The sequence below is a fragment of the Plutella xylostella genome, chromosome 25, assembly GCF_932276165.1.
Source record: "Plutella xylostella chromosome 25, ilPluXylo3.1, whole genome shotgun sequence".
Classification (NCBI taxonomy): domain Eukaryota; kingdom Metazoa; phylum Arthropoda; class Insecta; order Lepidoptera; family Plutellidae; genus Plutella; species Plutella xylostella.
This window is the reverse complement of record NC_064005.1, coordinates 9,033,715-9,060,801: the sequence shown is the minus strand read 5'-3', so window position 1 is coordinate 9,060,801 and position 27,087 is coordinate 9,033,715. Positions and strand designations below refer to the sequence as shown.

Sequence of the window (27,087 nt, the reverse complement as noted above, 5' to 3'; positions counted from 1 at the left end):
TTCTTGTAATGAAAATGCAGCGGATAATGGCTATAATTTTCAGTTGTCAACTTTGATCTTTGGACGGAGATATCAGGGTAACGGAACATTGACACAACATTTATCCAAAGTTCCACAAAACATTCTTTACGGTGTATCGTAAAGTTAATATCAGGATCTATGTTTGTTTTAGAAAAAACAGTTTGTGTATGCAACAAATAATAATATCTACGTAGGTATACACCATGACTCTTCCTATATCATAAAAATGCATAGTTTTATTGTGATTGTGTTTAGTGTAGGTCATGTAATAGAAAATTTATATTTGCTCACGACACACGAGTGTGAACAACTATCATATAAAATAATAATTCATCAAAATAATTGATAAAAACAGTCGGTCGAACAGACGACTTAGAAATTGATTGCTGCATATTATTATTTAAAAATGCTGCTTTATTTAAACTCTCATAAATAATATTGTTATTATTGTGTAGTGATCTCTACACATTAATTGATGTTGAGATGTCTACCTATACAAACTCCTCTTTTCCAATTAGGCATATTGTGTAAAAAGAATAAATCATTTTAGTTTCAAATTCTTCTTCTGGTAATCTGAAGTGGCGATCATAATGATTTCCAATTTGCACTTCATTATAATGGAACCACCTTTTCTGGCTTTATATCGGTAAATTATTATTATTATGAAGGGCAAAAGTCTACGTAGTGCGTAAACGGGCAGATCGCCAACTAGGTAAATCAACTGAATAAGTTGCGTACATTAAAGAGAGAATAAAGTCTGTAAAAGCTAATTGTGTTGGTAAGTAACAGAATTTATTAGGGCAACAATTATTCTTTGTAGTTTCTGATACTGACGTGTTCTTTATTCATTTATGAGAAAAAAACCATTTCCATTCTTTTCTTTGTTGGGAAGTTAGGTCTGTAGGACTCTAACTATAATTTCAGACTTCGGAATATTGCTGTTCTACTTAACTACTAGTCTGTGACGTTCAGTAGCATAAAGTACCTATCGCAAAATGCACCGCGGAGATGAAAACCCCAAACTCATGAAAACTGTATTTTTTTTTGTTCATTTACATACTTACATATTCTGCTCAGGATTGTAATCCCCGAAAGTGTAGTCAGCGGTGATTCGCTAGTGCCGTAATGGCGTTTTTGATTGAGTATAATGCACTTAGGTTACACAGTACACAAGATCTAGATGTGCAGGTTTCTTCCTAATCTACTCCTTTACCACTCATTGAATCCGTAAGCATACATTTTATTATAAAACGATGTAAAATGTTTTGTATCGGATTAGTTCAGCACAGCTGCAGCTGCGTTCAGCCTCGACCTTCAATTTTTCGTTATTATTATTGACATTTCATAAGTATTCAGCTGCAGCCATCAAATATTATAAGTTGATGGCTCATAATAACAGCCGATATCCTTGAACTTCAGAAAACAGTGCCTACCTATTGAACAACTACCTATTGAACAACTCCTTGTAAGTAGAATATCACGGCACACTTCGGTTCAAACAACTTGATAGTTCTAGTTCTAACCTATCAACTTTCAATCATAAATCGTGAGGTATTAAAGTTAAAGTTTATTCGCAGTGTTAGATGTGTTAGATACATATAATAAGAAATACCTAGATAAATATGATAGTTTTTACTCACGTGATCGAAGTTCCAGGACTCGGGCCCCTCGAAGATGAAATCCGAAGGAATCTTCACGTTCACTCACAAAATTCACCTTGTCTGTTTATAATATAGAAAAAAAATATTATTACTAATGGCAATTGGTGATATTTAAATGATATTTCCCAAATTCACTATTTAATTCGATAATAACGATCGCTAATAATTACAAAAATTAAAAATTACTTGTACTCTCGAGGAAGTTTTTAGAAAGCTCGCGGTCCCATGGGAAGGTATCGAGATCGGCGGCAGAAGATTAACCAATCTTCGCTTCGCCGATGACATCGTACTCTTTGCCCCGTCGGAATCAACACTCGAAAATATGCTGCAAGATCTCAGCACGGCAAGCCTTCAAGTCGGATTGTCGATGAATCGGTCCAAAACCAAGATCATGTCCAATAGCGCGAAACGTAGGGTCACGGTTGACGGTCAGGATATACAATATGTCAACGAGTACATCTATTTAGGCCAGCTAGTCTCATTCGAAAACAGGCAAGATAAAAAAATCGATAGACGTATCGAAAACGCCTGGAAGAGCTACTGGTCTATGAAGCAGCTGATGAAGGGCAACCTTCCATTGTCACTCAAGCGCAAGCTCGTTGACATGTGTATCTTACCCGTCCTAACCTACGGCGCACAGACATGGTCACTGACCGAACATCAGAAGACCAGACTGAAGGTTTGCCAAAGAGCGATGGAGCGTAGTCTTCTAGGTGTCAAATTGACGGACCATGTCAGGAACACCACACTACGCTCCCAAACTCGCATAGTCGATGTTGGTGTCGAGACCGCGAAGCTCAAGTGGAACTGGGCCGGCCACGTCTGCCGCATGCACCCGGACCGGTGGGCCAAGATAGCGACCGAGTGGGTGCCGGGCGACGGGTGCCGGCGGAGAGGCAGGCCGAGACGGAGATGGCGGGACGACCTGGACAAATTCGATAGTAACTGGGCTGAGAGTGCACAGGATCGTAGGGTGTGGAAGGAAAAAGGGGAGGCCTTTGCCCAGCAGTGGGAAACCAAGTCGGCTATGTATAAAAAAAAAAAAATTACAATGGCAGAACATCACGACAAAGACTGACAAGACTGACTTAAAATTTACTTACCGCTTACCGTACAAAAAGGATTAGATTAATTTCAATCTACCCACATACAAATATTAAAATTTTCGGCCGGTCAAGTTATTATTCTGTGAACCGCTATCGAACATGTTTTCATCAAGCTTGCCGAAGGCCTCTGACTACGATTTACAACTGCAGCTACGAGTAAGACTTTGAATGAATGATTTGTATTACCTCCTACCAAACGAAGGTCTGCCCATCAACAGTCTCCTTCTAATGTATGCATAATTATGATTATAAATAACTAGTTAGCGTTAGTATTCCAATCTCTGATTTCGTATCAGAAACGAGATTATCAGTCAGAGGACAAAAGTTACCATCATAGCTATCAAAATATTCAAACTGAAATGGCAGTGGGCTGGTCATATCTGCCGAAGAACCGATAAGCGTTGGTTAGGCAAACGCAGCGTGGAACGCCCTCCTGTCCACTGGACCCACAGAGTCCATTATTTAAAGCCGGCAGTGGTCGGATGAGGAAGGCCGAGGACCGAGTGTTGTGGCGCTCCTTGGGAGAGGCCTATGTCCATCAGTGGATAATTATTGGCTGATGAACATAGCATTTCACTTAGCCGGACAGCAAGAGGTTGAATATTATTCACACTTCCTAATTTAGTGACATGCTTAGGAACATAATGTTGGATTGGGGCCATGAGAATAAAACGACACACTTATAATTTACAGAATATAGTTTATTATTTCAAAATCTGTCGTCTGAACTGAAACTTGGTCCGCCCAAGAGTCGCGGGACAGCTGTAAGTACGTGTTTAATACAACTTAACTTAAAACAAAGTAATTCGGTTATTGTTTAATCACTTACTAGTTAGTTAGTTACATAAACTACTTACTGCCCCGTACCGCGATCTTTTTGTGACGCTAAGTTGGTTCTAATACAGCTAAGAAACGATTTTATTCAGATTTCCAACAAGGCTGTAGGTGGAGGTATCGATTTAAAATATCATGGTACAGGGCCGCTATCAGTGATTTAACCCATTGATGAATTTGCCAGAAAGACCTGATAAATGCCCTGATCATGCCCTTAAAAGAAAGGTGACCTTTTAGTTTTTAAACACAGGGTGTTTGATAAAAGTACCACCAAATACACTCACAACGAGAAGGCTATTTGTTTGATAGATATCCCTACAATTGTGATAAGCGTATGTATATTTGAAGGCAAATCCACCGATGATGGTTTAACACTGGTATGCGATATAAGTAATATTAATTTTAGCTGGCAACTTGTATCTTTATGCGTCATGCTACTCCATGTAAAAAACTACGCAACATTCAAAGGTAAATAAATCACACATAGGTACTAGAATCGTTACTTTACATTTGCATAATACCAACGTAATTAGTAAGGTAGGTACATCTTAATAGAGAAAGAAAAAAAAGTATAAAAACGAAAAATGCAAAATAATGTGAAATGCGATATAAATTTACTACTGTATTTCAACGGATTTTTATGTGGTCACGTGAAATATAAATAATAACAGGTAACGCATCGAAATAATATAACAACAAACAAGATGTAGGTTTGAAAAAATACTTATTAGGTCAGATCACATAAAAATCCCTCGATTAACATAATTATTTTGACTAATAATAACATACATAATTATTGACTAAAAATTGACTGACAATGACAAACCAATTGCAGACTCTAACATTTTGTGCCATAAAACGAGTGTTACAGTATTACACGATACGATCTTAATTTATTATAATTATCAATAATTAATTATATTGTTAACTATTTACAATAAATGCAACCTCAAATACCTAAAACCTGTGCTCCATAACAATATCTATATAAATATGTATTTTATTCGTTTTAAAGCTAATTTTAAAAAAGATTATTTTTTATCTGAGAGAGGAAATTGGGACGGTGTATACACACTATTTTAAATTTAAATTTAAGCAGTTTCATTCATAAATATGTATGGAGAAATAATCGGGGTTCAGATAATTATAGATCACAATAAATGATTCCGTATACAGTAACATTAAATAATAAAATAAATACCATCCTGACCATTACCTATTATTCTTCTCTTTTAATGATTACTTTGATTTATGTTACGGAGATCTAAGATACAATTATCTATTATTAATAATAATTATGAAATAATAAATGCCAGATTTGAGCAATCAACACAAAACAAAATTATATGTGAAATGAATCTAACATATTTTGATATCAAATCTACGATACAAGCTCATACCTCGTTCTGCGATCTACAATATACATCTCGCCGAAGTATCTAACACTCTAACTTCACCCTTGACATCGTATGATTATGATTTCTTTTCCTAAATCAACTACACCCATCCCCGTATTGGATCTAATAATAAAAATATTGTATAAGATCTAATAAATATAGGAAAGAGATATTGAAATTGTAAAGGTATTGTAGTCTTCAATAGAAGGATATGCTTCATTTTCAAGGTGGCAGCCAAATATTTGTCAGTGATTTCGCCTTATGTACTCAGAAACATTTTACACTTACTCCTTGTGCAATCATTGATCAGCTAAACCGATCAATAAACCGAATCAATAATTGCACATAATGGAAGTTGTTGCAAAAGTTCTTCTAATCTTAGTTAAAGTTAAACTATTTAAAGGCAAGTTAGAAAGTAGTGTCAAATTGCAAATAGATGAAACAGTATGAAAGAGTAGTTGACGAAGAAGCGAAGGGTATGACATTATCAACAGTGTCAAAGACAGATAACAAATGTAAATAAACTCAACAAGAATTCAATTTCTAACCCAAATAAATAAATAATTTAGTTTTCTCCAATATTTTTTACAATGAACACTCAAGTTTTCTGCATCCCCATTCTTGCTGCATATGTTTTTTCATTAAGTTTAGTATTAGGTATTAATGCAATTCCAAGGTTACCATTAGATCTTTAATGAATTTATTAGGACCACTCACTTTTACTATGACATAACAATAATTATTTACACTAAACATTTTGCGAATCAGTCAGTATAATATCTTCTCTTACTTTATTCCCTTAACGTTTCATAGCAAATAAGATAATACTCGCTGATCTCTCAACAACGCTTTTTTAATTTCCACTGCATATATTGCTAACGTTTGTGGTAAATTGACTGCTTCACTTCTCTTTTCGTCATCCTTAAGCGCAAAAAAACTGCAATTTATTACTAGAAAAAATATTGATTTTAGCGTTTCAAAATTGTTTCCTTTCTTTCAAATTGATTTCATTTACAACTAGAAGCTCTTCACAAACATGAAAGAGCTCATCATATCTATCAAGATTCTTTGCATTTTCATTAATCAAATTTTATTTACCATTTGCGAGGTAAAGAGGATTAAAGCGGGAAACAATACTACTTGAGTTTGCGTTGGAACTACCTACGATCGAATGATATGTCCGAGTCACTTCACAGGTGTAACAACGGGATCTATGTTTGTCCTTGTCTCGCTCGCGGTTTAGACGTACCACTCCTTGATGCCGTCTCGCTTGGTCGGCTGCGTGGGCAGAGGGGCGGATGGTGTTGATCCGTTCCGGTTCAGTGGTAAAGGTTGAAGGTTCCTCACTGCACCGCCTGTTGGGGCTCCTGCTCCACTCTGATAGCTTGAATGGGCCTGAAATGGCGAGTAAGACATCAACATTATCAGAGTGTGATTATTTACTTTTACACTGTCCCTAAAAGCTTGTAGTCTCCAATCAAGATCTTTGATGAGTGCATGTAGGCTGCTTCATCAACATTCTTGCAATCATCAAAATATGTAGAACCAAGTAAAATAGGAACCCAAGCAACTATGCTTTTTTATTGCCAGCCAGTATTTCTTTCAAATCAATAAACAATCATATTCAAATTAGTATTTGCAGAAATATTCAAAAGAGGAAACTTGCCAGTATTCTGCGGTAACATTAATAATTCTTTAATGTTAATAGCATTTTTTTCTAGTTAACCTTTGGCGTTGCCCATAGTCATGAGTTACAAACATACCTAAAGTAAAATAAATGAATAAAGTCCATTACCTGGTTGCCCAACAGCGCCGCGCTGGCCCCCTGCTGGTAGCCCTTCCCCTCGGTGACCTTGTACGAGGGGTCGAGCCGGAACACCACGTACTTCAGCACGATGATCACCACCAGGATGATGGCGATGAGCACGCTGGCTACGATGCCTGGGAGGGAATGAATGTGGAATGAAAATTATGAAACTATAAAATACAGGTTGCAAGGCACTGTACACTGTTAAACTTCCACCTTAAGTTTTTCGTTTGAAAAACGAATGAAATAGCCACATCTACCTTTATTTTAGGGCCAGTGTGATAACTATACCGATAAGATAAGAGAAAAACTTTTTGAACAGAGTAGTTTGTAAAAATATTGATGTTCCTCAGACTTTTATTTATTTATACGATGAATAAAAGCTTATAACTTTTTGCAAATTATCCAGTGACCAACATCATCGATATTAAGTTGTTCACGCATGAAGACCTCTTGTTGATTATTATTCAATTAGATGCCAACAGTAAAATTAAGTCATCATTAGATTGACTGTCATACACAAGAACATACAAAACTCACCAACAATAGTAGCAAAGAACTCCGACTCAGGCGGCACAACCCTGTTATCCGTCGTCTTCGGGTGATACCACTTCGTAGAAGTATCGTGCTCAAACCCGTTGTAGTCAGGATGGACTTTCCCGGGTATTCTGTCCTGCTCTCCCTCGAGCTCGTAAGTGGACGTTCGTGTATCTATCTCGTTCTCGTGCTCATGCCTGTCTTCGTACTCTGGGATGTGGTGGATTTCTTCTTCTGTCGTGTGAGTGCTTTCGTCTGGAGTGTGTTTAGTGACGGTGGGTGTGTATTGATGCTCGGTGTAGGTATTTTCTGTAATTTTAAAGTTTAGAATTGGTTATAACTGCTAATTTATATCTTTCAGATTGATTGGAAATTAAAAAGTGGTTGGTAACGCAGCACACACAATACATCTGTATCGTACCTTCCATTGCTACTGGTGCTATCAGTAATTCTGATACGAATACGAGTAGTAACATTTCAGAAGAAGTGTTTGGACGTTGTTTTACATTTACAATCCACAATCATTATCACTTAGGACCTCATAAGTGGCAAGATTATTATGTTAACCCCTCGTCTGTCAACCAACCTTTATGAGACAATACTATGTTACAGTTATCTTACCATCAATAGGCGTAGTCCTTTTCTCCTCGCCTGCCACAGGATGAGTCCCGGCGTGCATGTTGTCGTGGTCGGGCGCGGTGGTCTGTCTGTCCGTGGGACGCCCCCCGGTGGTCAGGTCGACGGTGGTCGAGCTGACGGCCTTCTCCTCGTGGTGGGTCGAACTGATGCCCGCTGTGGTTATGGAGGTCATGCTGTGGGTCGAACTGGCTCCGGATCTGAAGATTGTTTATTATTACGATTGATAGACACTGTACAGAAATAAAGGCTAACCAATAAATAACAGCTCAATAATATTGTCCACAAAATAAAACCCGCAAATATTATTAGTACCTAATAATTTATTACAATGACAACGACCAGCAGTAGAGTTAGATACCGAACATTATTGATAATAAAGGTGTTAAGCAAAAGGTATATACCTAGTAAACAATAAGCTTGAAGATAGACTCAGTTAGAAAACCTCTTGTTTCCATTTTGTCTTATCATACCTCTTTTCCTACTTTTTCTGTGTAAATAGGGTTTTATAAAGTTTTCCTACAAGCGCAGTTATAAATATGGTGGAAAGACTTACGTAGTAGTGGGATGGTCTGGTTCAGTGACGTCCTCGCCACTGGATCCCGAACCCTCGATGCAGTCTTCATCATCACATGGCTTCATAAGTTTTCCACTTGTATCGCCCTAGAATTAATAAACATGTACATATATATTAGGAAAGGTTTGAAACTTGAACGCAGGAGCACACTCGTCTGTCTTTGTCATATCCGAATTTATACTACTTTTGCAGTAAATTAAGTAGCGAGATGGCCTATGCTATCAATGGGCATGTATGTATTAACAGTCAGTCCTTTGCTTCAACTGTCGTGTCGTCTATTGACAAATTGAGCTACAAAAACGTCAGAACTGCGTCTAGGAATAGCAATCTACATTAGCTCACTTTGCCGGTGTCTGCAAGATCGACCTATAGGACCTTAACGCACCCAAACACGAAAAACAACATAGAAAACTTTCACCAGATCCATACCTTATACCCTCCCCTAGAAGGCGGTCGTCTCGTCGACGGTACATAAACGGGCGTGATCAGGTCATCTCCAGATCCTGCATCAGGCAACACACACGCGTCCTCGTCGTCGTCGCGGCAGCCGGAGCCCGCGCCGGAGTACACCAGCTCGTCCATCACGCCCGGGCCCGCGTAGCCTGATGGTGGCGTCTGGGGAAGAATAGGTGGATGTGTGAGGATAGTGGTTGATACAATAGCATGTGTAAAAATTGTTGATATAATAATAGTTATAGGCCTATGACCAGTAATGGAAGCTAACAGGATGATGATGAGTTTTTGGGCTGCACGGAAGGTCTCCTTGATGAGTGACTATCACCTGGGGAAAGTTTAGAGTGTGGATAGTTATTGAAAGATGCGGATGGTTTGAGGTGCACGAAAGCAGGCTTTTTCTTCAGAGTTTAAAGCTCTTGGAGGACGTGTTATGCGCTCTACAAGACTCTTTCCTCAATTTTTCTCTTCCATTTTGACTACCAACTCCAAGTCTTACATACTCCCCACTACCCAGTCTATCCATGAACAGATTCATTCCAAACCAATAACATTAGCAAACGCCACAAACCTGCTGCATCCTATTAATATCCCTATCCAGCGGACTAGAAGCCCGCCTGGCGTCTCCTCTGACGGACACGGCGGGGTCCCCACTAGCCGCCAGGTCCAGCACCCTGACGCCGTTCACCACCAGCCCCGCCATGACCCCGCTAATGGATGCCCATGATAAGATCATCCGCTAATAACTGTCTGGTGCAGGACAGCTGTCTTTGTAGCGTTGTTAGCTCACTCTGAAGTTTAAGCCCTAGATTAGAGTAGGTATTATCTGCGTTCTAAAAGCATCCATCCACAATTTTCCTATTCTTCAGTTTGACTACCGATTCTGTGTAATATGATCTAACATACCACCATGAAGAGTGGGTCACACATGTATAATCATCACAAACCTGCTGCATCCTATTAATATCCCTGTCCAGCGGGCTAGATGCCCTCCTGGCGTCCCCTCTAACAGACACGGCGGGGTCCCCACTAGCCGCCAGGTCCAGTACCCTGACTCCGTCCACCACCAGCCCCGCCATGACCCCGCTGAAGGATGCTCATGATAACAAGATCACTCGGTAATATCTGTCCGGTGCTTGACAGCTACCTTTTAGAGGCTGAATCTCTTGATTAGAGTATTATCTGCGCTCTAAAAGCCTTATATAATAAAACACAAACCTGCTGCATCCGATTAATATCCCTATCCAACGGACTAGAAGCCCGCCTGGCGTCTCCTCTGACAGACACGGCGGGGTCCCCACTAGCCGCCAGGTCCAGCACCCGGACTCCGTTCACCACCAGCCCCGCCATGACGCCGCTGAACGAGCGCGCGCCGCCCGCCCCGCCGCCGACTGTTATGGTTGACATGCTGTTGAAGATTGTTGATTGTTGGCCTCCTGGAATATGAAATAGTAAGTGGTTAATTGGTTATGTTGCGTTTTCCGCAGATCTTGTTTTCGAAAGAACATAAAGTAAGTATGTTTTTGATTTTGGCTTCTGGTTTCGGGTTGAACCCCGTGTAATTAACTGATGAATTCATAGAAAAAGGATTTATGTATGGTGGTTCTGAAAGCATTGTGGAAGTCTTTATACAGCTCGAATAATGAAAGCTAAACTCCAATAGGGAATATGCATAAATTTTTTTAATACTTTTATTGGATAGTTTTACATCACTTAATTATAGTAAAAAAAAAATTCAACGCCAAAATAAGTAATTTAAGGTATTTTAAAGAAAGTTAAAAAATTACAACCATCACGACCACTTTGAAATTCCCGTCAGGATGGCGGGCTGGTGTGACGTCATAATCTTTTAATTTCAAGGCTCAGAATAATGAGTCCCGTCAGTCGGCATAGATTTTTTACCTAATCAAGTAATCACAGAGTACTTTTGTATTTTCAACAAACCAATGTTGTCATGGTAACAAACGAAAAAGGAAGTGTATAAAGTGTGATCAGTGGATGTTTTGTAATGGGAGCTCGTAAATAGCTACTAGTAGCTCTTTTGAAATGGGAGCGCGCAAACCAGAGGACCTTTGTACACAATATTACGCTATTATGGCAATATGAATATAAAGTAATATTTGTATTGTATGTCAGTACCTACTTACTGTAACTTTGGTTCTCAGTAAGAGAGGCTAGGGTTAAAGGGTCATTCTATTATATTATCTGTGGGGGTGTAAGAACCTGCACCTGGCTCTCTTGAATGGAACCATTGTGCATATCTCAAAGGTCTAAACCCCTTTCCTAAGCTTGGACCATTTCCCACCACGCTGGTCCACTGCGGATTGGTGGGTTCACATATCTAAATGTGCTTAATCTAAATATTGAGGTTTCCTCACGATGTTTTCTTTCACATGCTACATGATTATCCCCGAATTTAATTCTACAAAAATTATAACGTATAAAACAGCATTAAATAAAATAAAAACAGCATAATGAGGGTACTTTGAATTATTAACTCCAATGTTACCGGTAAACTCTGCACTAGGCGAGCCTGTATCGCAGAGATCGTGAGCAATTTGATTGCCAGAGACGGAGCGGGCGGTATGAGCGGGAGCGGATTAATGGGTGGTTATGAGTAGTATTATTAAATATAAATCTATTTTATGGGTGGGATAGATAAATATATATATGTATGTATATAAAAATATATGTATGTATTAGAAAGTGAGTGTGTATAGTATAATATTGTTTACATATTTATAATTATGTGTAATTTACAGTTTCGGTAATTATAGTGTACATAAAAAGAATTTATTTATTTAAAGATATTCAGTTGAATTGTAATTTAGTTGTAGTATGTTACATTTAGGCTACTTGAGCGATGAGTTTTTCAGTTTGGTCGTAATTAAGGCTAAGTAGGAAAACACGTATTGCTAGTTTTGCTTCACGGACTGATTTGTTTTTTAAATTACAAGCTTTGCAAATGTTATTATAAATGAAGGGGTGGAGGAAGCCAGAATGTCTTTGGGCGAAAGTTGTGTGAGTGGCTTTTACAGGTACTTTGTAGACTCGTCTTGCCATCACTGAAGGGAGAATAGATGAGGAGGTAAGGTTTTTGTGAGTAAGAACACTAGCCATTTCAATAAAGAGCTGACGGACAGTGGGGACTTCTAGCTCTTCATAAATATTACGAGTTGGGAATCGTCGTTTTTTCCGCAATATAACTTTTAAAACAGACCTTTGCGCTCTTTCTAATTCAATCAAAACCGTTTTGGCAGCACCTCCCCAAACAGGAAGGCAGTAGCAGATGAGGTTTTGACAAATTGCTATGTAAATTTGTTTTAAGAGACTTATGTCAGCACTGTATCTTAGCGGCTTAAAAAAGTGAATTAATTTGCGCACTTTTCCAGAAAGTATGTGAATATGTTCCTTAAAGTTCATCTTCTCGTCTATTGTGACGCCAAGATATTTGATTGAGGTAGTGCGTGCAATTTTTGGACATGAACAAATAATAGGACGATCATCACTGTAGGCACAACAGTGAACGACTAGTCCAGTAGAAGGCAGAGGTTTTGATGCGTTCGTTTTGTGGAATGCGATGTATTTTGTTTTATCAGTGTTTAGGGTTAGAAGGTTTTTTTTTAACCATGAGCCGAGCCTAGACATTCCCTGTTCAGCTTTCTTGTGAACTTCCATCCAAGAATTATCACTGAAAATCATGGCCGTGTCATCTGCATAACAAAATAACTCTGCATTTTTCATTGCTGAGGAGGTTATATCATTGATATATATCAGGAAAAGGCTAGGGCCAAGAATGCTGCCCTGGGGTACTCCATATCGAACATATCTTTCAGAACTAATGTTATTGCCGATTTTTATGCGTTGAGATCTGTTCGAGAGATAAGTTTGAAACCATTCCAGAGCTATGCCTCTTATTCCCAGCAATTCCATCTTCCTTAACAGTATTTTTACTGAAACCGTATCGAATGCTTTGGCCAGGTCCAGAAACACTCCAATACATGCTTTACCAGAATCCAATGCGTTTACAATGCAGTTGGAAAGACTTCCTACTGCATCTACTGTGGACCTGGCCTGACGAAATCCAAATTGATTGGGATTTAGCAATTGCTTTGATTCCAGGTATTGCATAAGGCGCATATTCATGACCCTTTCAAGTAGTTTTGAGAGAGAGGTTAGCAAAGAAATTGGTCTGTAGTTAGCTGGATCTAATTTGTTTCCGCTCTTGTAGATAGGGCATAGAGCTGCGTTCTTCCAACACTCTGGAAATGCACCGGTTTCAATACTTAAATTTATAATATGGGTTAAAGGAAGAATAATATGTTTTTTTATATGTTTTATAAGGCGGTTACTAATGTTATCTAAACCTGGTGCACTTTGCTCTTTCAGTTCTTGGATTAAAGTACTGACTTCGCTCACATCCGTTGGGGCAATAAAGAAAGAATTGGCTACCGTACCATCTCCAGGAACACTTTTTGCTAGGGAATCTTCGGTTTCTTTTAAATCACCTAGTATTTTTTGTGCTAGTTTGTCGCCTATAGTTGAGAAGTATTCGTTGCATTTGTCTAGGGAGTACTTCGTGTTGGCGTGAATTTTTGTTAGTTCTGTAGCCGTGTTGCTACCCTTTCTAGAGTGACAAATGTCTTTTATAGTCTGCCATAGTTTTTTAGGGTTTCTTTTATTTAATTCAAGTTGGATTCGTTCGTGTTCTCGCTTCAGTTTATCTAGGAGATGCTTGTAGAAGTTTCTATAGCGTTTGTAAGTGATCTGTATTATAGCGTCGTTTGGCCTAGCTCTTGCTTTTGAATGAAGGGCATCTCTATTTTTAGTGCACCGAATTAGGCCGGGGGTCATCCATGGCTTCAGGTTAAATTTTCGACGACTAATCTTTATTTGTTCCGTATTTTGTTCAACAATGTTATTAATTTTGGACGTGAAGAGCTGTGCAGCTAACGATGCATTTGTTTCGCTGAGGACCATCGACCAATCGGTGTCCGCTAAGTCATGAGCAATCGAATCAAAGTTTAATTTAGTGACTAGCCGTGATTTGCGCTCAGGTTTAAGTATTGAATCCGTTAGTCCTATCATCACGAGAGCATGGTCAGTGACTGCTGATTCACAGACAACGCCTATGGGGTTAAAGCGGGGTCTTGCAAATATATGGTCGAGACATGTTAGTAATCGGGTTGGTTTAGAAATTACAGGAACTAGATCGTGTTCTGCGTTCAGGCAGAGGTAATCTGAGGCAGAGTCATCGATAGATCCAGGTAATATATCAATATTAATGTCACCCGCTATTATGATACAACTTTTATCTTTAGTATTACAGATGGATTGATCAAGGTCAGTCAAGAATTGATTTATATTTTTGAATGAGGGAGAACGATATATGCCGAATAGAGTGAACTTACCAGGTACTTCTACCACCTGCTTTGTTAATGTAATTGTTAGTGCGATATGACTCGTATCCTTCGATTACACCTACTATAGAGCCATCACTTAGCCAGCATTCGGTAAGGACTATCACGTCAAATTCAATGTTTAAACGTTGGAATGATATTAAAAAATTGTCGAAGTTGCACTCAATGCTTCTTATATTAAATGTTAGCACTCGCAAATTTAAATTATTACTAAGAATGCTTTTGCATTGTTCAAGAGATTGGATAGAATGACAGTCAAATACCAATGTTTGTTCTAATTCTTCAGCTAACTTAAGTGATTCCATTATTTTCTGGGGAAAGACTCACATCACACATGCAATATAAGGCGAACTGAGATTTTGATTTAAATTCGTTATAACCGTATAAGTTGTGAAATTCTTTAGAGTTGGTTAGAAGGCAATATAGACTTGAATGTGTACACTGTAGGGGTTGAGATGTGAACATATAAATATGATAAATACATAAATTATAATTTAGATAATAGAGGTACAACAAAAAAATTGTTTCATGCAATGTGGAGTAAATGAATTTAGATTTAAGGAAGGGTGTCATTGGGGGGGATGGTAGGAGTTGTAGCAAGGCCAACATGCTGATCCAAGTCCATAGCTGATCTAATCGCAATTGCAGGCTTGTTCTCCTCTTTTCTGACGTATATTCTGCCATCCTTAATCCAGCAGAACCGGAATTTGTATTGGCGGGAACGTAGCCGGGTTTCACGAAATAAACGACGATTATTCGTTGTAAGACGTTCATTCACATAAATTTTCTTCGTCGTTCCCGGTACAATATCACTGGATGATATATTTCTTCGCATTTTTGCCGCTTTTATGAGTTCATCCCGTTTCTTTTTCCTTAATAATCGAATGACAAGAGGGCGTGCAGGCTTCTCTGCTTTATCAGTAGATATACGCCGAGGACCAGCGCGGTAGGCTTCGTCTATATCATTTTCAGATAAGTCGACTCCCATCTTCTTTGCCGTGATCACGGCTATGTGATAGACGCTCTCGTTGGCTATTTCAGGGACGTCAATGACTTCTATTTCATTTTGGACTAGGCGTTGGGCTTGAAAATCAATAGTTTCTTGCATTTGATGCACTGTAAGCTTCAAATTCTCAATTTCTTTGTCTCTGCATTCAAGATTTTTCTCGAGAATATCTATTCGTGAAATTAGTTGATTTTTAACTTCGTCCACTTGATTCTTAAGGCCTCGGATTTCTTGAATAATTTGGTTAGAGTTTGGCTCTGGAATTTTCTCGACCTTAGACTTTGTTTTGGGTTTTGCTTGACTTCCCCTTGAGAGATTGATATTGAGATTGGGCGCTTGTTCAGATTTATTGTTTTGATTTGATGTTACTGAGTTGCTTAGTGTGCTTGCTGCTCTGATGGGAGTGTTTGAGTTGTTTCCCTTTGGTAAGGATGCTTTGCATGAAGGGCATTGCCAACCACTCTTATCCTGCTCTGACATCGAGCTAAAGACTCTTGTAGAAATTTTTAAGCAGAGTAAGTCATACCTCTTCTTGCAGTTAGCGCATTCCATGTATTCGTTACATGTAAGCTCTTCACAACATGCGTTACACTTTGATGACATCTTCAAAATCGCTTCGCTTAAGAATACGCTGGGTCCCTGGCAGCGCTGCGCACACGAGTCAGCGTGACGTAGATGCGTGTACGGTATAGCGATAGCGATGCGTCAACGGGTGGAGAAGAGGAACAGAGATAGCAGATGGGTACTCACTGCGAATATGACAGAGATGGCAAGGTACTTGATTCAACTTTGATATCTTCTTAATTACGTTGATATGGCACTTATTTGACTGTGTGTTAAGTTATAACCCAACAGTTACGGTATAAGTGAAGTGTGAAACGTGATTGCAAAGTTGAGAAATTTCTATTTTGCGAGATATTGAATAAATACACGGCAGCGAAGTCGGTTGCGTCTTGATCGCTCGAGTGACCGCGCGCGAAAAAAATAACATACATATTATCTTTTATTTATAATAAAAACTTTTCCGCAGCTGGCCACAGTTTACTCGTTCATACTGCGTAATAAATTTAATGTGTCCAGTTCTTCTGATTACGAGAATTCTTCCATAACTTAATTTAGAAAAAAATAACAACTTTTGAAATATAATAACGACTGCCATTATAACCTAAAAGTAGAAAGAGCAACTTGTGTCATGTTCATGTCATAATACTTACAATACAAATTTAATTTTATTGTGTTGCAATATGGAGCATGTTTGAGTGGCTCGTTGACTAGCGAATGGCTGTTCACGCCTCATTACAAAAGAACAACTAGTGGCAGCCCATACACTACCAACAAAAATATAAAAAGTCCTAATTTTTGCAAACAAACAAGCATATCAAACAAGAAGTGGAGAGGTTATAGGAGGCTAGGATCTATTGGAAGAATTTTTATGTGATCCATCGTATCTGATCACAACGAGCATCACAAACACTCGGTGACATTAACATTTCTTTGTTTACACTTGACATTTATTTAACTTCCGCCGTAAACGCAAAGAAGTTATTATTCTGAGATTGATATATAAAGAATTTTGACTTCACATCCGCCCTAAGAAGATGGGTGACGTTTCTCTGAAGTTAGAATTTACCGAAGTTTTTTTGTACTTTTCAACTTCATTTACTTGCTCAAAAATAAATTATAATCAAAAATATTGATGGAGGCGTAGTTATGAAATAACAAAGTTTATTATAAATAATATTTGACCTTTATCTGAACCTCTTGCATATTCCCTATTGGTGCTTAAACTCGCAACCTATCATAGACACGTTGCGCGGCTACAGTGCCATACAGTCATACAAAATTAGCATTTAGTGTTCACTGCTCAAATGGGTATAAAATTCCAAGGGTATAAAATTTCAGGCTATTAGGAGAGTCAACAATCGATATTGCTACGGACTCCTACGGAGCACCACTACAATATCGCTTAGTAAATGAATCTCCAGCTACCTTACCACTACAGAATATTTGATTGCTTATGACTGTGTCGGTAGTGAGTATATAAGAATCCCGTACCTTGTGGATGTCGTATATTAACCGCGTAGTTGTCGAGCTGCAGCGCGGCCTGGCTGCCGTTCCTCGTGAAGCGCAGCACGTGGTAGGCTCCATCATCGACCCTGGCTGCCTCGTCGCCTAGGGGGTGGTCGCCGCCGCCCACGTTGTAGACTGTGAACACGTTGCCGCGGATCTGGAGGGAAGAAAGGGAATAGTAGCCATTACAAATTTATAATATAGAGGAGTTACAGCCACCTGTAGAGGTAATAGGGAGTTTTTATGGGGCAAAGACACAACGTAGATTGGGGCGCTCCAAGATTCACGATTCCAATTGTAAAAAACATTACCCTCCTCCTTCGGCAGTCGGGTAACAAAGCGTAAATAAAAATGGTAAAATTAATGTATGGGCTAATTTCAAATAGGATCCGTACCTAAGAGAAGAAATGGAAATACATAAACGAGAATATATTTGTCCAGAAAGCTGGAGCGTCGAATGAAGACAGGTTATAGATAGACCCATTAAAGTACGATTCACTCCATAAGACTTAACTTGGGTAATTAGTATTTGCTGTCCGACGATGCAATAAATGCCGTAAAAGGCCTCCTTCCCAAACCTACGTACAAGCTACAATCAACTCACAATCTCCATCTGCAAGTAGTCCTGTGTATTGGAAGACTCGATCCTGAGCAACACGGCATCAGCCTTGCTAGTGAGGAAACCGAGCGCGAGCCGGTCCGCCTCCGTGTCCGCGACGGCGCTTTCATTCATACATCTTCCATCCATAAGTCTTAGCCCCTTCTCCCACTACGCGACTCTCAAGCGACGCGACTGCGACGCAACCCTTGGTCGCATACATTTTACGAGTCAACGACGCGTCGAAGACCCGTTTTTATACGCGATCATGGGATGCGTCGCAGTCGCGTCGCTTGAGAGTCGCGTAGTGGGAGAAGGGGCTAAGAGAGCGCTCTTCTTCTTCTTCTATTCTACTCTGAGATATTAGGTCTACAATTAACTCACAATCTCCATCTGCAGATAGTCCTGTGTATTGGAAGACTCGATCCTCAACAACACAGCATCAGCCTTGCTGGTGAGGAACCCGAGCGCGAGCCGGTCCGCCTCCGTGTCCGCGACGGCGCTGGGCGGGAACGTGTACGTGATGATGCCGCGGCCGGGGCCGAACTCGTAGGCGATTGATTCTGGAAATTAGATTGGGTGGTTTTAGTGTGATTGTTGTTGTTAGTAACCTGATGTGGGTCTTTATGTAGAAAAATCAGTTGACGGGGGCCATAAAGGCAACCATTTGTATTTCGTATGAAAATCCTTTTTTGTGACACTGTGTACATTCATTTCAATGTAGTCCAGTATTTAATATAAGTAATAATAAATGTATCGATCTTTATAAATTGTGATTTCTAATGTGTCTGTGGTACCTGCAAGTCTCATTATTATCTATTATATATATATATATATATTATCACTGTATCTATGTACCTATATATTATGGTTAGGTTATTTAAGTAGGTATATTAGTTGTGAGATTTGCTAAAACAAATGTTAAGAGCGCGTCACGCCAACAAACTGTTGTACAGTTTGGCGTTTTTGTTTTTTGTTACGAGTAAGTGTGTTTATTTCTACTGAATAAATAACTATTTAAAAAAAAATCTTTAGCATGTTAAGAATGAAACAAACAGTCTATTGGTTGATGTGTTTACATACCATCATAACAAGTAGGTCCGGTGAACGACGTCAGATCACAGTCGCAAGCGTAGGTGTTCCACTGCTGCACACACACTCCTTTGTTTGCACACGCATTGTGGGTGCATTTCGTTGGACCTAGAAGAGAACCAATACAATATTATATGAGTATGCTTTTCATCCTTGGCAGGACTTAAAGTGGTTTTCCACCAGAGATGTGTTATTGCTATAGGTGCGATTAATATCCACCAATTATTTTCATTGGTCCACATAGCATATTATAGTGGGAACGGATTTTTTTAACAATATAGCTGCATAGCACATCTACGGTGGAAAAGCACCCATATGCCTAGTTTCACCATAGTCTGTTAGATCATTAACATCCCTGTTACATTGTAATGTGATCAATAATAGGTTTGTCATTTCCATATTAAATTCTTGACAGATATGTCAAAAGTCAACAACTAATCCCTTGTTAAGATCTAGCAGAGTTTTGTGAAACTGGGGCTAATATAAAAATATTGTAATTTGTCACCTTCACATCCAGACATGAGCGACGAACTCGGCACCACGGCATCTTCCATCAGAGACGGAGACTCCCCAGGCAGGTCCAGACTGGCGATGCATCCCTCGAACCCTTGACGTGATAGAACGCCCACGGGTAAGTTGGTGTACATGTCCTTTGGTACACCTCCCACGAACAGGATGCTGTCTAACTCCAGCATGAGGTTTGAACCTGAAATGAATAGTATCATTTTTATTTACCGAATTTGGTAAGTACATGGATAGCCTACCACATAAGAAATACCGAGGACTGATTGTTATGGTGGTCCATGGTAGAGGTATAATGCTATACAGTCTATGGTATATGTCCAGCAGTAAGACGACAAATAATTGACCTATAAAATATAGGTAATCATTAACCACTTTTGAATTTTTTGAATGTAATACTTACTTGTAGAATGTACTTCTAAGTCATCATCAACCTGTAGCGTATGAATCTTCGGTGTAGGTCTCCTTACTGACACAGTGTGCCATCGATTATCGTTCAAGAAATTCTCCAACTTATCCTTCATGGTGACTACACCGTCTCCCAAATTGAAAACGCAGTGGATGTGCCCGTTGACCAACTCAACGGCTATGAAGTCTTGCTTTTTCCCTCCATTGTAAAATAAAAGGCCATCCATTTCTGTCGTTCGGAAGTAAAAGTCCAAGTACGTATTTGCGTATGCCTTCAATAACGGTAGTCCAACGTACGTGTGTTTAGATTTGAATGTAACAGCTTTGTAAACGTTCAGCCCATCTGGTTTCACGAATTTTCCAGTAAATGCTATGTTAGAGGACTCGTAAATGTTGTTGTTCTCATCAGGATCCATCGCTACGTTTTTGGCCAGATCCAAGTACTTGATTCCGTTGAAGACGAACTTTTGAATGTAGCCAACGAAATTTGGCAACGTCGATGTCATCTGGATTTCTTCCTCCGGATGGAACAACCCACCGAGATGTAGGCTTGAAATCTCTAAAGTGGATGCTTTCCCTAAAATAGTCTCAGCTGCAAAACAAACCAAATATCATGAGAATATTTAGGTAAAGTAAGCATGAAACATAGATTCACAACACGGCTCGAAATAAAAAATAAACTTAGCGAAGGAGAGATGAACAGTAATTCTTTAGCAGCCATTTTTACAGACATTGACTTTATTTTACAGAAGGTTATAGACATTGAACAGTTAGCATTTCAACTATGACAGAGTTGCAAGCTGATAGAAAGACAAATGTTGATAGATGATACACATACCTAGTCAGAGGTTACACATAGTCAATCCAGTAAGAGAGTTCCTGATCGGAACCTGTCCTGATTTTATAAAAAGTTAAAGATAAAATCAAAACAAGTAGTTATTAAAATGTCTTAAGAATACCTAAACACATTCACGAAGGACATCTACAGGAGTAAGAAACAAATGAATACAAACGAAGAAGAAAACAGGCATTCAAATGAAAGGTGGATACTTCAAGTGCCAGCTAAAAAGAACTCAACATAAGCCACTAGTCTACAGTTCTAATGGACGTCTAACACCGAGTTGCGGGACGACCCTGGCCATCCCGCCTAACTACTTCAATTTGAATCGATTTGCTTCTGCAAATCAACTCGCCTTTATCTTATCATCTACACATTACGTCTGCTTAGACCCTCTTTATGACCTTACAACAGCTGTCAATACTTGACACCCTGAGCATCTACTATCTACCCGTCTATCAAAGTCAAAAACAGCACGTGCTGAGGTAATGGCTTTTTGATGCTCAGGATAGCTCTTCATTAGTTTTGTGTTCTTTGCTGTTATTTGGTTGTTGTTGTCAATGTGTCAAATAAATGTTTCTTTACTATGTTTATCTTTAAAAAGGTTTCCAAAACTGTCGATCAAGCGAGGGTCAAAGCAGACCAAACCTGTGTTCTACGAGGGTAAACCAAAAGAGTGCGGGTGCGGTCCCGTGCATACGTACACAACATACCGCGCACGGGCTGCGCCCCGTCCACCTGCAGCTTCAAGTTGGACGCGCGCCGCGAGAAACGAACCGTGTGCCAGTTGTCGTCGGCCACGTTCGAACCGGCTAGGAGGTTCTGGAAATGGGAGGGGAGAATTATTATATAGATGCATTGTAGCGTGATGGTAAGCATAATAATTATGTAGTAATCTACTATCGGCTAGGCAAAGAGGCATTGTTGCAGATGGAGCGGTAACCTTAGATAGATAGCTGATGGAGAGGAGTTTGTAATAATTGACGTTCATCAGAAAATTTTATATTTTTACGATGAATAAAAATGTTTGACTTGTTTTTATGTTGGACGAGGAAACCTAAAGGCAGACTTTTGAGATGTGAGGATATCCTTTTAACACTATTGTTAACGGGAGATGATGATGATGTCATGAGCCGTTGAGCTGTTAATAATATTTAAGTTATGATCTTTCAGGCACTTCAAATACCCCAGACCATATAAAGTTACTGAAAAAGAGTTTATAATTTACTCAGTATTATCGTAGACCCATACCTTCTCCCTATCAGCCAGTCTAACCGACGCCCTGACTCTCCCCGCGGCCACGCTCAGCTTGATCCTGTCCGCCGAGTGGTCGCTACTGGTCCTCAGCAATAAGCCCGCCTTCGTGCACTTGTATCTACCTATACCTTATCTCTATCAGTCAAAAGTTTGTAAGCTCTCTATGCCCATACCTTCTCCCTATCAGCCAGTCTAACCGACGCCCTGACCCTCCCCGCGGCGACACTCAGCTCGATCCGGTCCGCCGAGTGGTCGCTACTGGTCCGCAGCAGTAGACCCGCCTTCGTGCACTTGAACCGCAGCATCAGCTCCTCGGTCTGCGTCTGGTGCTCCGGCCCGAAGGTCGCGGTCAGGTGCTGGCTGCCGTTCAGGTAGATTGTTGGCGATTCTGAAGAGGTTGGAAGGGTTTGGTTGAGATTAGTGAAGCGAGTTTAAGGATTAAATAAGTCAGATGTCTGAATTATTACTTTGTTCTTATTTTTATTGTGTCGATGACAACCAAAGTTGCTATATAATATTATATTCCCAGAGTTAGGTAACTAATACTATCTATAGGAGTTTTGAATTAATTGGAACTCAAAAACAATTCGATCGATTTGCAAAACATCACAAAACTCAGTGTCTCTTGGTTAAAAAATTGGTCCTTCAACATCCTTTCTCTCAGCGTGTCGGTGACTACAGCTCACCAACAGCTAGACTTCTAAGGTTTGTCACCATCTTATTTATCATTATTTATCATAAGTACCTACTAGTAGTTTTAAGAAATTCAAGTCAGTTTACCTCTTCCACAAGTAGGTCCTCCATAGTTAGTCGAGGAGCAGTCGCACAGCGGCCGGTTCCAGCCCTCGTAGCACGAGCCCCCGTGCTGGCAGGGCGAGCTGACACACTGCTTCATCAGCACGTGGCACGCTGGACGCACTGACGCTGGGAATAGAGGGAAAAGTGCTTTGAGCTGGTTGAAATTACAATATTGGTTCATCAGGCCAGAGGGAGAAAGTCGTACAGATGCTGGGAGTAGTAGTAAAAATTGTTTGCACTCATTGATACTATAATGACAGATATTGTAGTAGACGCCGCCGACGCACTGACGTTGGGAATAGACGGGAAAATGGTTTGAGCTGGTTGAAATTTGGAAATTACAGTATTGGTTCATCAGGACATAGCAAGCTGATCGTACTGATGCTAGGGATACAGGTATTAATTACAATTACAGGTTTAATACGGCGATCGCAAAAGGACACATACAGGATACAAAGATGCTGCTTCTTGGGCATTTAAAACAATATTTGGCACATACTGTCTTTTTAAAAGGTTTTTTGGGTCAAATTCAGCAGTTGAACAGTTCATGACATTACAAACGTTCTAATACTATACTTACTATAATAGTATAAAGTTCATCGATGTTGCCTACAACAGTAATTTAATTATAAAATATACGACTGTGTGTATTAATAAAGAATCACCAGAGATTACGCAGCGAACATTTCCATTATTTGATCCGATTACGCAATATTTTAAGCCGCTTTGATCGAATAAATTAAAAAGGCATAAGCACTTTAACCGGTGATTTTTATCAAACACGATGAGTAATCGAGTAGTATTTTCAGTATTGACAGACGCTTTTAATTAACGGCCTGTTTTACCCTTTGTAGCACCCTCAACAGAAATAATTAAAGGTTTTTTTCATAAAGCAAAACTTTGCTTGTTAGCAAAAAAATAATAAACCAAGGGTTAATTTAATTAGCATGATAATAAAAGCAGGCACAGTCCTGTAAATATTAATGCCAATGTGTAAAACGATTAAGCAAACAAAGTAAAGTTAAATAATTACCTTTACTATTTGTAGCAACAAAAAAGTGCTTTGGCCGTGACTTTTAAAAAGAAAATGTATTTTGTAAAGTTTGAACAGATGCATGCCGACCACTATTATGTTTTGCATAAAATGAAATATGTAGCGCCAGAACCGGTAACAATGCAATTTCTTTTTCAAATTGTTTTTTTACGTCCACTTTGTTATACTTTACATTAGTAGCTGTACCTATTCTTCTTTTGCTTTTAACCATATGAACTAAATTTTTAAACTTGAAATTTAAAGTTTTACACAGTCTACCTAGGGTTTTTTTCTATAAGCTCAAGGTTTGAAGTGAAGGAAGGTTTATTATTAATGCACGAATATTTGAACCTGAAAGCTTCTTCGTAAAAACCTTCTGTCCCATCTTTTCATCCTACTTAGATTTTGGTTTTATGGTGTGCCTCTTTCTAGAAACTTACCAGAATTCTGTTGCATAGCATACTCGGTCAGGTCCTGTGGTTTCCCATTAAACACCAATTCCCTCATGCATCCCACAAAGCCCTGTCTGCGGGCTGCTGACCACAGCGCGGGTTACTTCTACCTACCTACCTTCTACAACCTTCTTCAATAGAAGCCAATATCACCTCACTCTTTCTCATCTTCTCATCCGTATTCTAGATCTTGGCTTTATTTGAAATCAACAAATTTCTTTGATGTGCTTTCTGTCTAGAAACTTACCAGAATCCTGTTGCCTCGCATACGCAGTCAGATACTGTAGTTACCCATTCAGCACCAGCTCTCTCATGCAGCCCACGAAGCCCTGCCTGAGGGCCGCGGTCCACAGCGCGGGCTACTTCTACCTCCGTTCTATAACCTTCTTTAGTGCGAGTCAATATCACTACCCTCTTTCCTATCTTCTCATCTGTATTAACATCCACACAGTTTTTCATAAATTGCTTTATTTCACTCACCAGAATCCTGTTGCCTAGCGTACGCCGTCAGATCCTGTGGCTTCCCATTCAACACCAGTTCCCTCATGCACCCCACGAAGCCCTGCCTGAGGGCGGCGGTCCACAGGGCGGGCGGAGTCCGAGACGCCGAATACTCGGAGCCGAGGCCGCCCACGAATAAAGAGCCGTCCAGCTCGAGCTGGTTTGATTCACCTGCGAAAACGGAGGGTTTTGTTTGCACGGTTATGTTACGGAAGTTATGGTTATAGAAAACTTAGAGAATGGATTATTAAAATAAATAACTTCGCTAAGCCTGCTAAAAGTTTACCGTACTTTAATGCGTAACCATGTTTTGCAACCGACAAAATGAAATGAAATTTTTAATTATAGAAATCTATATTATATCGTACTTGGATAAGTCTACATATAAGTACGTCATACATATTATTATTATTATATTACGTACATCAGTTTCTATACTTGATTTTGACCATGAATTCGGTGCCTTGAGAATCACTGTCAATTTTGAACATAATTTAGCAAATCCCTCAATTCTGATGGCAAGTCCCTGAAAAACCACAATCAAAACCCTCACCAGGCGTCTTGAACTCAGCATTAGCGCCATCCACGGTCACTCTCCCATCCCTCCCAGTCCGTCGCAACAGGAACTCATGCCAATGCGAGTCATCCACCCGCCGCCGCGACGCCCGCACCCGCACGCCGCCCGAGCCGAGGTCCATGTGCACGTAGATGTAGCCGTTTAGCATCTCCACGGCGAAGAGGTCAGCCTGGGGAGGTGGTGGGTGTGGTGGTTTAGCTTGGGGTTTTGGGTGAAGAGGTTGGTAGGGAAGTTGGGGTTATAGATGTATTTCTGTGAATATGTAAAACAATAAGGAATAAACTATTCTGGTAGGCAAATAACTAATGAATTGGTGGTAAGCGCTAAAATTGTATCTAAAAGGAGCTCAAATCTAAAACAAAAAACATAAAATAAATAGAGATTAGATTTTGCTACAGCACAATGATTAGCAAAACTCATTGATAGAGGTACCACAAATTAGAACTAACTGGCATGTCACCCGTAAACTAGCTACGGGTAGCTAAACTAATACAAACCGGTTCCCGGAAATGTATTTTGCAATCTGTGATTGTTTAATTATTCAAGTTGACATGACTTAACAAACTACTAGCTAATATGTAGGTATCCTTTAGAATATCGAACAAAACTTTATCGCTACAAAGTCAGATCATTTATAACATACTACATATTATTATTTTGAAATACATTTAGTTTCAGTAACTCACTGAATAATAAAACGACAACTAAGAACAGATTCAATAATCTTATCGAAGTAATAATTGAAAGTAATATAGTTAAGAAAGAATTTAGTAACTAGAAGGTGAAGGACCTAATTGTGGAGGTGCATGCTTCGATACCATTTCGAGTAGCGGGTGCTATCAGCTAGTCATGCAAATATTTCGTTAACAGTAAATATTATTACATTCGAAAACTTTCCAGTCGAGAGGAACGAACTTTGTATAGACAAACTTTCAACAACTGCCAACAATAATTTGGTACAGTTGGTTAAACCACTTAGAATAGCAACAAATATGTATATTGTAAAATATTGCTGAGGACGTGCTGAAACTAGCAATAGCTGAAACTGTTGTTGTTATTTCGAATTTAAATGAGTTTGTCTTTGAAATTATTTAATGAAAGATACATACTAATGAATAGTGAAATTTTAATAAGGTAGATTTTTACAAGGTTATTGCATAGGTACAATTAATGTTGTGAAGAATAATACGAAAAAAAGTTGATGTAGTAAGTGTTAAGTATATTTGATGGTAGATGTTTGTTAAGTAGATATAGAAAAGTGTTATGACTATTCACTAAAAAACTATAGGTAATGAAAGTTGTGCGAATTTGTGTAGGTATACAATAAAGCCCTTTCTAAGTTAAACAATATATACATTACACACATAATTGTATAAACAACATCATCTGTATACAGAACAATACATTTATTCACGGTGACTTGTGTTTTATATATTCAATATGGTGCTGGGGTTAACAATCAACCTAAAACATATTGTGCTCAAGG

General features: G+C 39.2%; 1 protein-coding gene across 1 annotated transcript in view; it reads right to left on the bottom strand.

The window, feature by feature from the left end:
- Positions 1 to 3,468: 3,468 nt before the first annotated feature.
- The window catches only part of LOC105384853 (neurexin-1), a 114,580-nt gene continuing 90,961 nt past the window's right edge, over positions 3,469 to 27,087 (bottom strand). The window contains exons 12-28 of the mRNA XM_048630086.1: positions 25,578 to 25,770; positions 25,004 to 25,195; positions 23,021 to 23,164; positions 22,414 to 22,628; positions 21,688 to 21,805; positions 20,141 to 20,737; positions 19,721 to 19,921; positions 19,207 to 19,323; positions 18,508 to 18,686; positions 17,511 to 17,682; positions 10,248 to 10,465; positions 9,006 to 9,191; positions 8,556 to 8,662; positions 7,985 to 8,199; positions 7,367 to 7,672; positions 6,815 to 6,960; positions 3,469 to 6,414 (exon numbers count right to left, since the gene is read on the bottom strand). Coding sequence (XP_048486043.1) covers positions 6,259 to 6,414; positions 6,815 to 6,960; positions 7,367 to 7,672; positions 7,985 to 8,199; positions 8,556 to 8,662; positions 9,006 to 9,191; positions 10,248 to 10,465; positions 17,511 to 17,682; positions 18,508 to 18,686; positions 19,207 to 19,323; positions 19,721 to 19,921; positions 20,141 to 20,737; positions 21,688 to 21,805; positions 22,414 to 22,628; positions 23,021 to 23,164; positions 25,004 to 25,195; positions 25,578 to 25,770 — 3,462 coding nt within the window. The 3' untranslated portion in view covers positions 3,469 to 6,258. The remainder of the gene's footprint in view (positions 6,415 to 6,814; positions 6,961 to 7,366; positions 7,673 to 7,984; positions 8,200 to 8,555; positions 8,663 to 9,005; positions 9,192 to 10,247; positions 10,466 to 17,510; positions 17,683 to 18,507; positions 18,687 to 19,206; positions 19,324 to 19,720; positions 19,922 to 20,140; positions 20,738 to 21,687; positions 21,806 to 22,413; positions 22,629 to 23,020; positions 23,165 to 25,003; positions 25,196 to 25,577; positions 25,771 to 27,087) is intronic.